This window comes from Meleagris gallopavo, chromosome 1, assembly GCF_000146605.3.
Source record: "Meleagris gallopavo isolate NT-WF06-2002-E0010 breed Aviagen turkey brand Nicholas breeding stock chromosome 1, Turkey_5.1, whole genome shotgun sequence".
Lineage (NCBI taxonomy): Eukaryota > Metazoa > Chordata > Aves > Galliformes > Phasianidae > Meleagris > Meleagris gallopavo.
Window position 1 is genome coordinate 170,734,072 of NC_015011.2, and position 14,568 is coordinate 170,748,639.

The 14,568-nt window shown below is 38.3% G+C and overlaps 1 protein-coding gene across 1 annotated transcript; it reads right to left on the reverse strand.

The window, feature by feature from the left end:
- Positions 1-1,430: 1,430 nt before the first annotated feature.
- On the reverse strand, positions 1,431-14,562 carry RFC3 (replication factor C subunit 3). The gene is made up of 9 exons (XM_031552056.1): positions 14,548-14,562; positions 13,100-13,237; positions 12,207-12,274; positions 9,238-9,335; positions 7,376-7,557; positions 7,000-7,136; positions 6,793-6,891; positions 5,525-5,594; positions 1,431-3,483 (listed from the first exon to the last, which is right to left on the reverse strand). The coding sequence occupies exons 2-9, from the start codon at positions 13,166-13,168 to the stop codon at positions 3,292-3,294; spliced, it is 915 nt and encodes a 304-aa protein (XP_031407916.1). The 5' UTR covers positions 13,169-13,237; positions 14,548-14,562; the 3' UTR covers positions 1,431-3,291.
- Positions 14,563-14,568: the final 6 nt, after the last annotated feature.

Here is a 14,568-nt window from a genome sequence, read left to right on the forward strand (position 1 = left end):
GGAAATTTGTGATAACGAACTCTTATCTATCTTACCTTCTAACCCACAATAATCAGGTCACTTCTTTGGTAAAGGTGGGAACAGTCTTCATGTCTGCCTTGCTAATGTGAGTTTATTCAATAAAATAAACTTTAAAAATCAGTTCTTCCAAACAGATATTTTTATTCCGATTAATGCTAAAGCAATGTTGTTTACCATGGATAACTATAAAAAAAAAAACCATGACTTTAAGAATTATATTCCTTGCAGGAGTTAACATTTAGATTTCAGAAACAGGAAAGAGAAGCCAGATGTACCACTCGCCTTTTTGCAGCTGATCTTTGCAGAGCAGAGAAAGTTTAACTAAAGTAGTTACCATCTTTGGTTTCTTGATCTTTTTTATAAAAAACTTTCACCTCTGACTTTCTGTGCTGGCATGAAGCTGACTCCTGTGCAACCTCTTAGGCTGTGCAGAGTTTAAGTCCCACCTGGGTAGGAGCAGTTTTCAGTTCTCATTTTGAACTAGCGGGAGGTGAAGCTGGATGAAAGCAAGGCTAATCCTCTCAGCACGCAACTCAGAAGCAACTCTAAGCAGATCTCAAAAAAATGAAATCAGCCTGAAGAAACATGACCTAGAAGTCCTGTGCTATTCAGTGTTTAGAAGTCTTTCTGACTGCCTTTCTTGCTAGGTGTGTGAAGTAGGTGTGCACTGCTCAGCATACATCACCATGAAGAGTGCTGTTGTGCATTTACACAAATACAGGAGGCAGAAATACCCACACCAAGATGCCTCCTCACCCCACAAAGGTTCTGCTTTTGTGGTAGACATATTAGGCTACCACCTGATAGCACCATATAAGTGGAAAAAAACAACAGAAGTCTCTATTTTTTCCTGGTAACCATCTGCCCATACAGCCCTATCAAACCCACTTGCTGGTACGCAGGCTTGGCAGGGTAGCAGATCCAAATCTGCTGGAGTTCAAGGAGTATTTGGACAACACTCACAGATGTAGGATCTGGATTTTGGGTGGTGCTGCGTGGAGCCAGAAGTTGGATTTGATGATCCTCATGTTTCCCTTCTAACTCAGACTATTCTGTTTTGATGACTACCTCTAAGCACACATGCTGAAAAATTTATGTGTTGAAAAATTCTACCACTTACTAGTTGTCCTGGAAACAAATGCACTTCTCTTAAAAATACAGGCACTGTAGGAGACATGTAGAGACTTATGAGATTCTGTGCCTGGATATTTGTGTGTTCCAGGCTTCAGCACACAAAAAAAGCATGATCAACAGAAAGAAACAGCAGCTTCCTGGAACAGCATCAGCCATTTTCTCCACCATTGATCATTACCCTTTTTCTTCCCCATCCTTGATTACTCGTCCCAGGTGAGGTAGTGCACAACAAAAAAAAATGAAACCACTCAACTAGATGAGGCACAGCCACACAGTTATGTTGGGATTTTAAACTTCTGCATTGAGTAGGTGAGGTCCTTTGAAGCAACAATCCACTGTCTCCAACTGACACATCTTCTCTCTCTTCTCCATGTCAATACTGATCCTGCTTAATTTATGAGAATGAGTCACAGAGCAGGATGTTAAGCCACAGATGATACAATTTTAAAACACAGTAACAGATAAACAAAGAACAGAAAACTGTTTTTAATCATAGAAAGCAGGATGGGAATAGGGAGGCAGGTTCACTAAGTTTTCCAAGTCATGATACCTTTCATACCCTTTTACACTCTTTCCACAGACAATGGATTAAAAGTAAAAACAAGCAAATATTTGTAAATGGTGTCACTTAGCCTTGTCATGACTTCCTTGAGTTACAGTGGGCAATAAGGAGGAGTCATGGTTGGTTTTGAAAATGGCTACAGACTAGCCTCCTGAAAGAGCAGGCAATCAGTACACGTAGTAATTATACTCCCCTTTCCCAGTCCTGTGTTCTCTCTTGTAAAACAGTTGAGCGTTTATCTCCACAATCATTGATTCTGCTAACTTATTTCAGAATTAACAAAATGAGTTTTCTGGGATCTCCATCAGGATTCCCACAGTGCTGTAGATTTGTGCCACAAAAGTAAAAACAAAGTCCATCCTCCAGTCTTCCTCAATCACAAAACCAGTTCATTATAAAGCATGCTAGCACTGAACAGGAAGGTAAGATGTGTACTAACAGAACACACAGGAATGCTCAAGCTTCTAAAGACTATGAATGAGGAGAGGTGATTAGGAATTGAATTCATTTCTATATAATATTTTTTTCCAAGTATCTAGCAGTTGTTTAAATCAGACAAGTGAAAATGACAAATAGCATTAATTTAGTCAATATTAGGGAACCCACAGTACATAGGAACAACATATGAAAGACCTGCAGAACAAATTGGTATGGCTTCCTTTACTTTGATGTTTCCCTGAAGACTTACACTAGGGAGTACTGCCCCACTTTTCTGAAAGACACTTTACATCAAAGTAAATGAATGCATATGCCTGGTTTAAGAGTTTAAGTAATCACCTACATGGCATAAAACACTAATTCAGCATTTAATCTGTTGTTCACATTCCTTTCTTTCACTTCTTAAAAAGATGTACTTGTTAAAGTTTGAAACCTTACCACTGATTATACCAGGGTCAAAGGAATAATCTTTATGTGAGCAGGTATGTGTGTTAGAACTAACATGAAAGTGTCAGCTGGCATATGGTCTTAATTTATATGGGCATGCTCTTTTTAAACAAAGTTTGATGCTGTCCAACTGACTTACAAGCAAGACAAAAGTATTACTCATCTAATTTCAACACAACTGCTTACAAATGTGCGTCAGAAAACATTGTCACCACATCACTGACAATATTGTGGCTAAAACAAAGAAATAAAACAGGCAAACAATGAGATATGAGTAGGCAAAATATATACATACATGCTCAAGCAATTTACAACATGGATATATGTCTCACTAACAGCTCAGGCCCTGAACAATTTAAAAAAAAAACAAACAAACAAAAAGCAAGTTCTCTCTTAATAATGTAAGCTAACAAATACTACAAGTAGACTACCATCTTGTCCATCTTCAGAGGCAATCTTTTGCCCTTCTGAAAGCACAAGGTATTTTCCATAGATCTACTGATGCTGTTAAACAATCCATCTGGTTTCCAAAACCGAACATTGTTCTTTAGTTCATCATGGTTTATATCCACAATCAAATAAAATATTTGACTTTGAACTACACCCACATGCCAAGAGACATCGACAGCAGAAAACTAATATGGCATACCTATGGTACAACATTCTGTATACAGCTACAGGTATTGGGCTTAGAACATCATGTCATCTAGTCCATCCTCCATAAATTTCTTGTAAATTGCCATAAACTTTGCTACAAATGCTTCAAGATGATAAATGGCTTTGCTGCCCAGTTGCAAGCGGTGCTCATAGAAGGCTGCCATCTGTGCAACTTCTCCTTTCAGTTGTCCATCACAATTATTCAAAAGTTCTGTCAGGAGACCCTAAAAGGCAAAACCAAGGCAATATTTAATAAGTTTTATATTTTTAGTTAAGAGGATAACCTCAGTTTTCCAGAAACAGCCAAATAACAACCACCAGCTCATTCAGGAATCTAATGGAAAAGAGGTTCAAGTATTATTATTACATCATGTGTCTAATGAAACTAGATTTATGAAAGTGAGTCTCTTCACAGCATTCTTGCAGGATAAGTAATTCACACCAAAGCAGCAGGTAGCTATTATACTCTTAAATGAGAAAACAAAAATAATTTAACTACTTATGCATTAATAAATGAATAAATTAACATCATCTTCAAATACTACAACATATACTTGCATACAGGCACACGGACCACGAGAATTATAGGTAAAGTTGGCTAAAATTGCTTATTTCCTATTTCTACTCTTCATGATGTTACTGGTCACGCAGAGTAATAACCTACTTGAAATAAGGTTTTACAAAGATTATCAGGGGACTGGAGCACTCCCCTATGAAGACAGGCTGAGGGAGCTGGGCTTGTTCAGCCTTGAACAAAGAAGGCTGTGAGGTGACCTCACTGCAGCCTTTCAGTATTTAAAGGGAGCCTACAAGCAGGAAGAGAGTTAACTCTTTGAAAGGGTAGATAACTGCAGGACAAGGGGAAATGGTTTTAAGTTGAGGGAGGGAAGATTTAGGTTGAATGTCAGGGGGAAATTCTTCACCAAGAGAGTGGTGAGGTGCTGGAACAGGCTGCCCAGAGAGGTTGTGAATGCCTCGTCCCTGGAGGTATTCAAGGCCAGGTTGGATGGGGCCTGGGCAGCCTGGTTGAGTATTAAATTGAGAGCTTGGTGGCCCTGCATGTGGCAGGGAGGTTGGAGATTCACAATCCTTAAGGTCCCTTCCAAACCAGGCCACTCTGTAAGCCCTTTCCTTATTTAATGCTTATGTATAGATTCATGTATGGACACAAGATACTTTACAATACTTCACTCATGAGGAAAAAATAAAAAATAAAAATGCACTTCTACATGGAAGGAAATCTCTGCGAATCTCTATTAAAACTTGGGATCAAGCAAGAAATATCATGAGCATATCTGAAGCCAAGGAAGGAAGAATGGTCTTCATGCTGAAGGTGTACTCTAATGAGAGAACAACGCAAGATGCATAAGCCCACTATCAGCAGGGACAATTAAAGCAAAATAAGTACTGTGACCATCACAACACAAAAGTCAGTTAAAATGACCCAAAAAACCCATATTGTCTTGTTATCATGTCCAATAGCAATGACCAGCTAGGGTAGTTGAAAACATTAGCTGCTCTTCCCCTTACCCCCCGCCCTTTCTTCCAGCATCTCCCTAATACAAGAACATACACATCCCATTTAGTGGGAGGTTTTTGTGGATTTAGTTTCTTTGGACAAGAAGAAACCTGCTGCTCTAGTCTTGAATTTCAATGAAGGAAACATAGCAACTTCTGAATATTTCACAACATTTTTACCAAAAAGAACAAACTTAATCAAATTTAGTCCATAAAGCATGCCTGTGCTTCAATACAGAAACACAGCATAGAAATTTTCAGGTGGACAAAGTGTGTCCTCCATTTTTTTTTTTTTACTCAGCTTTGCCATCAATGACACAGTACTTTTTAGTATAATCAGAGACATCTGAACAAGGAAGCCTGAGAGGGATAGCATCTGGTGTATTTGTAAGTTAGAGAACAGAATCTTCCTGCCCTCAAAAGCTACACAACTCAATCAGGATCCAAATGTATACAGCTATGAACATAGCAGTCCAGTAGATCTATTCAGAATAATTAGAATTGAAGGTTATGTATCTACGTGTGCAGGAACAAGATCTTCAGCCAGTGCTTCAAAGCAATGACTTGGACTATTTTGGTTACTTAGTAGAAAGAAACACAAAAGCATCATAAAATCACTCACATCCATTTGGAAAGGACAAAGGTTTTCTTCAACATCTGGATTATTTTGACTTCTATTTTTAATTTTTTTTTTTAATTAAGATTAAAAAATGTTAATATCTATACTACAGTTAAGGGCTAGAATACCTTCATTATAATCTCAGGAGGAATGCAGTGTGTTAGGAGTTCATAGAGCCGTCCACGAACCTCTAGAAGTCTGTTGGAGAGACCATGAAATATCAGTTGTATATCCACAAAGCATACTCATTTTCACTACTTGAAGTATGTCACAGAGCAAGGAAAAAAAAAAAAGCAACCCAGATAGGGGGTTCTTTTCTTGTAGATTCTAAAACCAGAAGCATTGCATCTTGGATAGTTTCAACTCAAATACTATATAATCACCTTTTGTTCAAAATAATAAAGTATAATACATATAGCATATTTACATGCTTTTGTAGTTTACAGCTAACTTTGAAGCTACCAGAATTTGTCTCAGACTCTACCTCCTTTAAGTTCACTTTCCATTTAAATTCTTATTATTTACATTTAATATTAGTAGAAGACTCTACAAAAGATTCTACGTGTATAAGACATGAGTTGGACTAATATAGAGGGCATCTCCCACTGTTCTTGAAAAAGAAATCACTGATTTATTATTTCACATTAAGTTATTGCACAAAATCATGTTATGATAGAGGTGGTGAAACAAAAGCTTTAAATATTGAAAAATAAAAAGAAAGCAAACAGCATAGCACTCAGCTAAGCTTATGCTCACTTTTGAATGCAAAGCTGCAACAGATTGCACAGAAGATGCAGAGAAAGTGATAGTTCACCACCAGACTGAAGCAAACAAGAAATCACTTCAATTTAACCACAGAACTGAATATAGAGTTAGAAGAGACCTAAAAACTCATGAACATTCAAGACAATCCATCTCTGATGCTTAAGATTACTGTAATTTACAGTCTTTATTTATTATTTATGAGCTTTCCTACCATGACAATCAGAAAAAGGGTATTCCTTTCTTCCTTTCAAGTCCTTCTGCATCTTCCCACTCTCTAAATATCATTCTTTTCGCAGAGGTAACGTTCTCCATTCCCTGAGCATTTTTGGCCAACTTCAGACTCTAACATTCACTTAAAACTTTTCAGTGCAATACTTAGAAATAGATATAGCATTCCAAAACAAGTCTCATTAATAATACATAAATAGCAGAGACTTACTACAGTTTCATGCAGGCTGTTTGTAATCTTGTATATTTACCTACTAAATTACAAAGTTACAAAGTCTAGTGAAATGCCAAAAAATTACAGATTACAAGAAATGCAGTACTTAAAAAAAAACACAGCATCTTTAGCATTCAGCATAAAGCAAACAAACAAGTGCAATTTGTAGCTATGAGTATATTCATCTACCTTTGTGGTGTCTGTTGACTGACAATTGCATTTGCAGTTTCTCTCAGATAAATTTCCCAGTCCATCTCAGGAATATCTTGATCAGCACTGAAAGGATACCTACATCAAAGGTAATAAAGCAAACTTTGTCATCTGGTCTAACAATGATACACAAGTTGGTTCATATGCCTAAAAGCATAGCTTTAATAGTTTTTAGCAGCTACTTACTGTTGTACTCTGCAAGACTCGCACATAAGCAGTGCTTTCCGAAGATTCCTGCCAGATTTCTCTGCAAGCCTTTGAGCCAGTTCCTGAGGAAGAGTCAGGCCTTCTTTCTTACACACACTGGATAACACATGACAGATCTAGATGGGAAACAGCATGAAGTGTGATATTTAGCAAACAGTTCAGCACCTACAGATTCTCCTACTTGAAATATTTCTAAAGCAGAGATGGACTGAACTATCATGAAACATGCTTGACAAGTCACCCACCACTAAAAGTGAGGTTACTTTGTGGAAATAAAATATTACCTGAGCCCACAGCAAGAACTTATCTGGTAAGAAGTTTTAAAGGACTGATTTCTGCTTCTGTTTCAACGTACATCTTCAATGCTGGGAGCAGGCACTCGTACAGTCAGGCACCTGCTTTGAATAGGTCCTATAATTTTTGATATGGAGTTGCAGCACAGGATAAGTCTGCAGGTTGCCATGTACTTCTCCATTGTTCTTCGCAAAGCGTGCTGGGCATCTTTAGTGAGCTTGTCGACTTCTGTTAACAGCACCACTGAAAAAGTAAAAAGAAGCATACTGAACTCCTTAATAAAAGGTGTACTTTTATGTTAAAGTGATAATGCTAAAATGAATCACACAAGCAGCAAAGAGGTAGCACAGTTCCACACGAAACCAAAGCAATATTAGGACAATCCGTGTGCTTTCTTGACTGTGTAATCTGCTTCTCCCTCATACTCTATACCCACGTAATAGAATTTTTTTCAGAGCAGGGCTGCAACACTTCAGTGCCAAGAAGTAATTCAGGTAGGTGCAGAAGCTTTCACCCTGATAACAAGTACAATAACTTTTTAAAGGAGTTCTACGTAAGAAACACAAAGAGCATTTATGGCATAAGGTCATATCAAAAAAGCACACATTTCCTGAAGACTCCCCCCAATATATTTTATATTTAAAGCTGATGTTTTATCTTAGCAAAGGAGTGACAGAAAGTTGCTGTGTTATAGTAGCTGCGGGGTGTTTCATGGTATTTCAAGGAAAGAGAAAAACACTTCAAAAATGCTTTGGAACAATCAGGAGATGCCTGATATGAAACTACTAACTCTTGTAGCTACTTTCCGCAGATTCCTCCATAGGCAGGCAACTCATAGATGAGTCATTTCAGTACTCTGAAAAGACCCCTGAGAACAGCCTGGAGGAATTAGTCAGTCCTGTACTCTTCTCCCATTTCTTCTCTGGTTACATATGGGGCCTGAGACCAGACAATTTACCAGCTATTTTGTCATAACATGGTGTGACCACAGCTCTAAGAACAATAACAAAAGTGAGAAAAAACATCAAAGTTCAAGACCACTGTCAATTATTTTCTTCTCAAGATTTCCTCTCTCCTTCAATTTCTTCTTATATAGTTCTGGTTTCGCTCTCAATTTAGTCAAGAAGAGGAAAAATAAATCAGTTGTAGAAATAAGTCTCTTAAAAGACTCGGTGAAAGCCATCTTCATTTTCTTACTCAGAAACCTGCTGTACATTGCAGATAAAATGCTTATGAACCTTCTGCTCAATGCAGCTCAAGGCACCTCAATCTCTAAATAAGCAACTAATTCAACACAGCACCATTTACATAATCATAGAATCATAGTACAGCCTGGGTTGAAAAGGACCACAATAGTCATTGAGTTTCAACCCTCTGCTATGTGCAGGGTCACCAACCACCAGACCAGGCTGCCCAGAGCCACATCCAGCCCGGCCTTGAATGCCTCCAGAGATGGGCATCCACAGCCTCCTTGGGCAATCTGTTCCAGCACATCACCACCATCTGAGTGAAAAACTTCCTCCTAATATCTAACCTAAACCTCCTCTGTCTCAGTTTAATGCTTTCCTGCCCCTCAATTTAATATTAAGCATCAATAACTTATAACTCAGTAACTACTGTAGATCACCAAAGTAAGTTACAGTGCATTTAAGTGGTAGACTTGAAAGAAAACAGTGGGAATCCCAATTCCATTTGCCCAGTCACTGTCATTCAGCTACATCCAGTCTTCCTAAGAAACCAACACAACATACAACCTCATAATGAGTACTCAATCACAAACTTTCCACAGATAAAGAAAAATGCTAACTTGGTTAATTTGACAAAGGTTTACATGTATTTGCATACAACATATAAAACAATCACCTGAAATCTTTTTAAAAAGTTTAATTAGTATTTGGACTAGGTTTAACTGGTTTTACTCACCTTTAAAGTCTCGTTGAGTACTTGTTTCAAGTTGCTGGGATTGTGCTACTGTCTTCAAGAGTTCCTGAATCACTACACGGTCATTATTGCCAGCATCGCTATATTAAGAGTTCAAATCGAACTTTTAGAACAACAACTTTATACAGCATATAAAAACCACTGTCTTAAAGTTCTTAAAGTAGCCCCTTGGTCAAACAACTGACAACAATGACAAAATATTTCAGAAGATATCAAGGTTAGAATTAACCTCAAAACACATTTTATGAAAGTTACCTTCCTAGTAATAAAAATCTCAGAGCTTATGAAGGCACAGCTGGATTAGCTGCACTGTTCTGGAAAGTGGCAAAAACTGCTGTCAGATGGTTTTAATCAGCTCATTAAAACAAAACTTTTTTTGTGGTATAAAAAAAATCAAGTTTTATCAATTGCAGTTTGGACAGATATTTACTGTGAAAGTTCTTGCCCACTGTTACAGCAAGAAAAAGTAAGTCTAACCACAGGGAAGGGTGACTAACTTAAAGGACTGATGTAAGTGCATTTTCCCTTAAAACTACATGCCTAAAATGTAAATTTGAATGACAGACACACTCTGAAGTTCTAAGAAGTTACTAAAGAAAGACAGATATTGCACAGGTGGTTAGCTTGTTTCTTTTAAAGTCAGGAAAACATGAGGAAATATAAGGTGATCTTCCTAGCTCTTCTCCATACTACCATCCACAGTGGCACTAAGCAGCTAGTCCCTAGGTTGTATCTAGGTCAGCTAGATACAACAGTCTCTGGGGGCTGACTTGCAAGCTAGATTACTGATGCAGCAAAGAAAAGAGGAAGCAGCTCTGCAACATTTCACTGTCAAGCAAATGAAGAAAGCATTTGTTTGTCCTGCTCAAGTCACCACTCAACCAGATCTTTCCTCTTCTTGCCAAGGAGCAGGCGGCAGAATAGGCAGAAGCAGCATATCATTGCTTAGTTCAGCAGCTCACAATCTGCTGAGCACATTATGGTGACTCTGACTGAGGTGCCTACTCAGTCCTAGAGATGTTTCTTTCAGAATCTTATCTACAATTACAGAGGGAAAAAGCAAAAACACCAACATTTACACAATCTACTTCTACTCTATGAGTTACACCAGCTTTTGGAAATGAAAAAGAGTATTTAAAATACTTTCCTAGCATTTAAAGTGCTTTCTGCAGTAACAAAGAATCCAAGGTCATAATTTCATACTGAAAGACTATCATTGATACTATGCAACCAGAGCAAATAATTCAGGAAAACACTATGCAAAAAGCTAACTTCATCCACAAACATACTTTTCACTGTTCCTTATTCTTTCACTTCTCAGTTGCTCAGGGGAATCTATTTTATAGAACCACAGAATGGCCTGGGTTGAAAAGTACCACAACGATCATCTAATTTCAACCCCCCTGCTATGTGCAGGGTCACCAACCACCAGACCAGGCTGCTCAGAGCCACATCCAGCCTGGCCTTGAATGAATCCAGCTCAAATAACTACTTTTACAGCTCAAAAACTACTGTTCAAGCAACCAGCAGACAAGGCTTTGGAATTAAGATGAGTCTCTTTTTGAAGGAAAAAGAATGGTTCTGCCTAACAAAGTTCCATAATGAATTCAGTGTCTGTAGTAGCTTATCCCTTTTCCAGAAGCTCATTTCCTTTCCCTGATAGCCATTTATCATGTTACAAAAGATACACTACACAATTTCACAGGATTATAATTCAGTCAAAATTCGCAGACCAAACCGATAAACATGAACACAACACATACAGGTTCACTGGCTAGTCAGACATAAACGTGGCAACTGTTCAATCGCTTCGAGTCCATGCATTAACTCTTAGAACTCAGTCATTGTATATAATATAATGCAGCAATTTCACAATTTTAGGATTTTTTTTTTTTTAATAGAAATAACATACATATTACTATGTTTCAAATTGAAATTACTCTAAAAAGTAACAAGCATTCGTGGTATTTGGTTAAACAGATCAGAAGATCTCTCTCTCACATCATTAAAGTAACATTGATTTTTGGTTTATTCTTGTGTACACAGTTTATTAGCAAAAGTCTCAGCTTCACTTGTTGAACACCAGCAGATACTCACTGATCAATAAACAGAGCCTAACAGCAGCACAAGTTTTTAAAGGAACACATGTGAAAACGGCTTTGAAAACATAAAGCAACACGAGGAAACATTTACTAATTAGCACAATGCTAGAAGTTACTTCAGGATACACAGTCTTAGAATTTCAACTCTGGAAACAAAGCCACCATAACCAAAGCCTACTGCTGCATACAGAAATTTACTGTCCTTTGATTTAAGGCAACTTTAAAGAGCTTCAGGTAAATATAAGTATTACTTTGGGCCACTGAACTGTCACCAGCAATTCCACTACTGTCAAAGACATACAGCACAGCGTTATAGCTCCTGATATTTAACTCAACAACTTATCTACTTCATGACAGGACTCCCAATATTTTGTGAGCATTTTCGTTGTTATTACTGTTTTCCTTTTAAAAAAGGGGAAATTCACCTCTCTGTTCAATACCATTTTAAGACTTACAGGTAAACCTCGCTTTCAAGTTGCTTTATTTTTGTATTTGTGACAGAAGTAATGACCTAGGATCACTGGTTCAAACAGAAGTTTCTGGTTGCAACATAAATGAGTAAACCAGAATTGTTCTTGGGTAGCTAGTCCTCAACATCTGCACACTTATGTGGCTAGTTAAGCAGAACATTACTGCTAAATACACAGAAATCCAAGTTCTCTGCTCACTCAGAGCTGAGTAATTAAAACTCCTTTCCCTACCCTTATTTGCAAGTTAAACTTCAAATCATTATCTAATTTGCTCAGGCAATAAATTAAGAGTCAGTCCTCATATACTTATCTCAAAACCACTTCAAAGATAAGACACTGATCACATTGTAGGTGGGACTTCTTTTAAGAGTATACTTACCTTGGGTTAACTTCAAGGTGGTAATTACTTGCAATCGTGCTAATTTCAATTTTCTTTTTAGAAGGTGCCTATGTAGAGAGTAACCATAATAAATTAGTATCTGAAGAACTCTTCAAGAAATCTTGCAGATTATAAATTGTTACGTCTCAGATCAAACGAACACAAAGACACTGCTCCTATGCATCTCCTACTCCAGAAGGAGGTAAAGGAGAAAAGGAGCACTGATGCATCATCCAGCCTGTAGAACAGTAATTATAGCAACATATAGCTCCCATTGCTGCATCATCCAGGTACTGTATCTGTTCCACTATTGTTTTTTGTTTTTGTTTTATTCCACAACAACCTATAAATAGGATTTGGTAATTCCTTGATGGTTAAGTCTTCCATAATAAGGATTTTGAGTAGATAATTAGTTACTACTAGAAGGTTGTATTAAATGCCTAAGACAAAAGCAGATTAAAAAAAACACAACAGCTTAAACTAATTAATGCTGAAATTGTCATTATGGGAATGAGAACAGAAGTTATAAATTGCATGTATGAGAAAAGCAATGCTTACAATTTAAAAGTTAAGGGTTACCTTTACAGAAAATTGAAGTTCTCTACTAGTCTATTATATACACTATTGTTCAAACTGGTATAAGAAATAAAAACAAATCACACCCATCCACAAACACTTAAGGAACAAGAATATCCAGTAACAGTGGTAAAAGTTATCTATTCAGGTAACCAAACCGGTGTCATTAACTGCATAAATAAGCTAAAAGATATTGAGTACATCAAAAATAAATATACATATTAAAATGCATATAAATATAAATGTCTCTCAAAAGAAGCGTGTCAGTATACAAATGTCTACAGTGCTTAGCAGGAGAAAAGAATTATTTTTTCTACCGTTATACTCTGATGCTCAATCCTCAGTTTCTCCACACCTGCACCGTATAATTCTCTTAACAAACACATTATCCTTGTCTTCTTCCCAGCTCCTGATGGCCCATACACCAACAGATGAGGGAAGTCACCACACTGTACCTGAACACAAAGCAATAAGATCCATTAATTTCAACAGTATTTTCCTTCAGTTGCAAGAGAACATTTGTATATGCATTCATAGAATCACAGAACAGTCTGGGTTAAAAAGGACCACAATAATCATCTAGTTTCAACCCCCCTGCTATGTGCAAGGTCACCCACCACCAGACCAGGCTGACCAGAGCCACATCCAGCCTGGCCTTGAATGCCTCCAGGGATGGGGCATCCACAACCTCCTTGGGTAACCCGTTCCAGCGCATCACCACCCTCTGTGTGAAAGTCTTCCTCCTGATACCTAACCTAAACCTCCCCTGTCTCAGTTTAAGACTATTCCCCCTTGTCCTATTGTTACCCGCCCTCGTAAACAGAACTGTCACGAAGTACACTGTCACACAAGCTCGCACGATATTGTTTTTCTTGTACAACTCAGTCCTAACTCATTATATAAATTAAGAATTTAACTCCTTTCCTGCAATCATATTTTCTCTGGAACATTTTCCCATTAAGACAATGGATAGCCTCATTTACCTATAAATCTCAAAAACAAACAAAAAATAAACAAACAAAAGGAATCTAGATTCATAACAGTTGGAAAAGGTCAAGAACATCCTGACGATCATTTTGATCATCATCTAAAAATTACCCAATCCAACCACTAGCCCACCACCACCAGGCACACTAAATCATGGCCCTCAGTGCCACATCTACACAGTTCTTGAACGCCTCAGGAAGGGTGACTCCACCACTTCCCTGTGCCAGTACCTCACCACTCATTCTGAGAATATTTTCCTAACATCCAATCTGAACCTCCCCTAACACAGCTTGATGCCATTACCCCAATAAACACAGAATCACAGAATGGTTTGGGTTGGAAGGGACCTTTAAGATCAGCTAGTTCCAACCCCCTGCTATAGGCACGAACGCCTCCCTCTAAACCAGGTTACTCACAGCTGCATCCAGCCTGGCCTCGAATGCTTTCAAGGAGGGAGCAGCCACGTACAGGGAAAAGGAAGAAGGCAAAACTTAGAGATGCAATATATACATGCATTCAGCTCCATCAGGTGCTCAGAGCCGCTCCAGCCTGACCTCGACTGTTTCCCTGAACCCTCACAACTTCACAGCCCAAGGTGTTATCGAGGCTCGTTTCAGACCTCCGCCTAACGTCAGCTAAAGAAGACAAGCCCTGCTCTCAAAAGCACCGACCCCTCCCACGTACAGCACGGGCAACGCCAGCCCGCCAGCACCTCGTTCCAATCCCACCTCACATTGTTCCCCCCCCTTGCCACGACCCCTGCAGGGCCAACCCGCACAATTGGGTCCTGAAGGGCACG

What these genes read in the sequence shown, in the direction of transcription:
- RFC3 (XM_031552056.1), bottom strand. Translation starts at nt 13,168, where the DNA reads ATGTGTTTGTTAAGAGAATTATACGGTGCAGGTGTGGAGAAACTGAGG. An exon ending in TTGAGCATCAGAGTATAACG is followed by an intron (nt 12,275 to 13,099) that starts GTAGAAAAAATA and finishes CTCTCTACATAG; the next exon opens with GCACCTTCTAAAAAGAAAAT. An exon ending in GAGTCTTGCAGAGTACAACA is followed by an intron (nt 6,892 to 6,999) that starts GTAAGTAGCTGC and finishes CCTTTGATGTAG; the next exon opens with GTATCCTTTCAGTGCTGATC.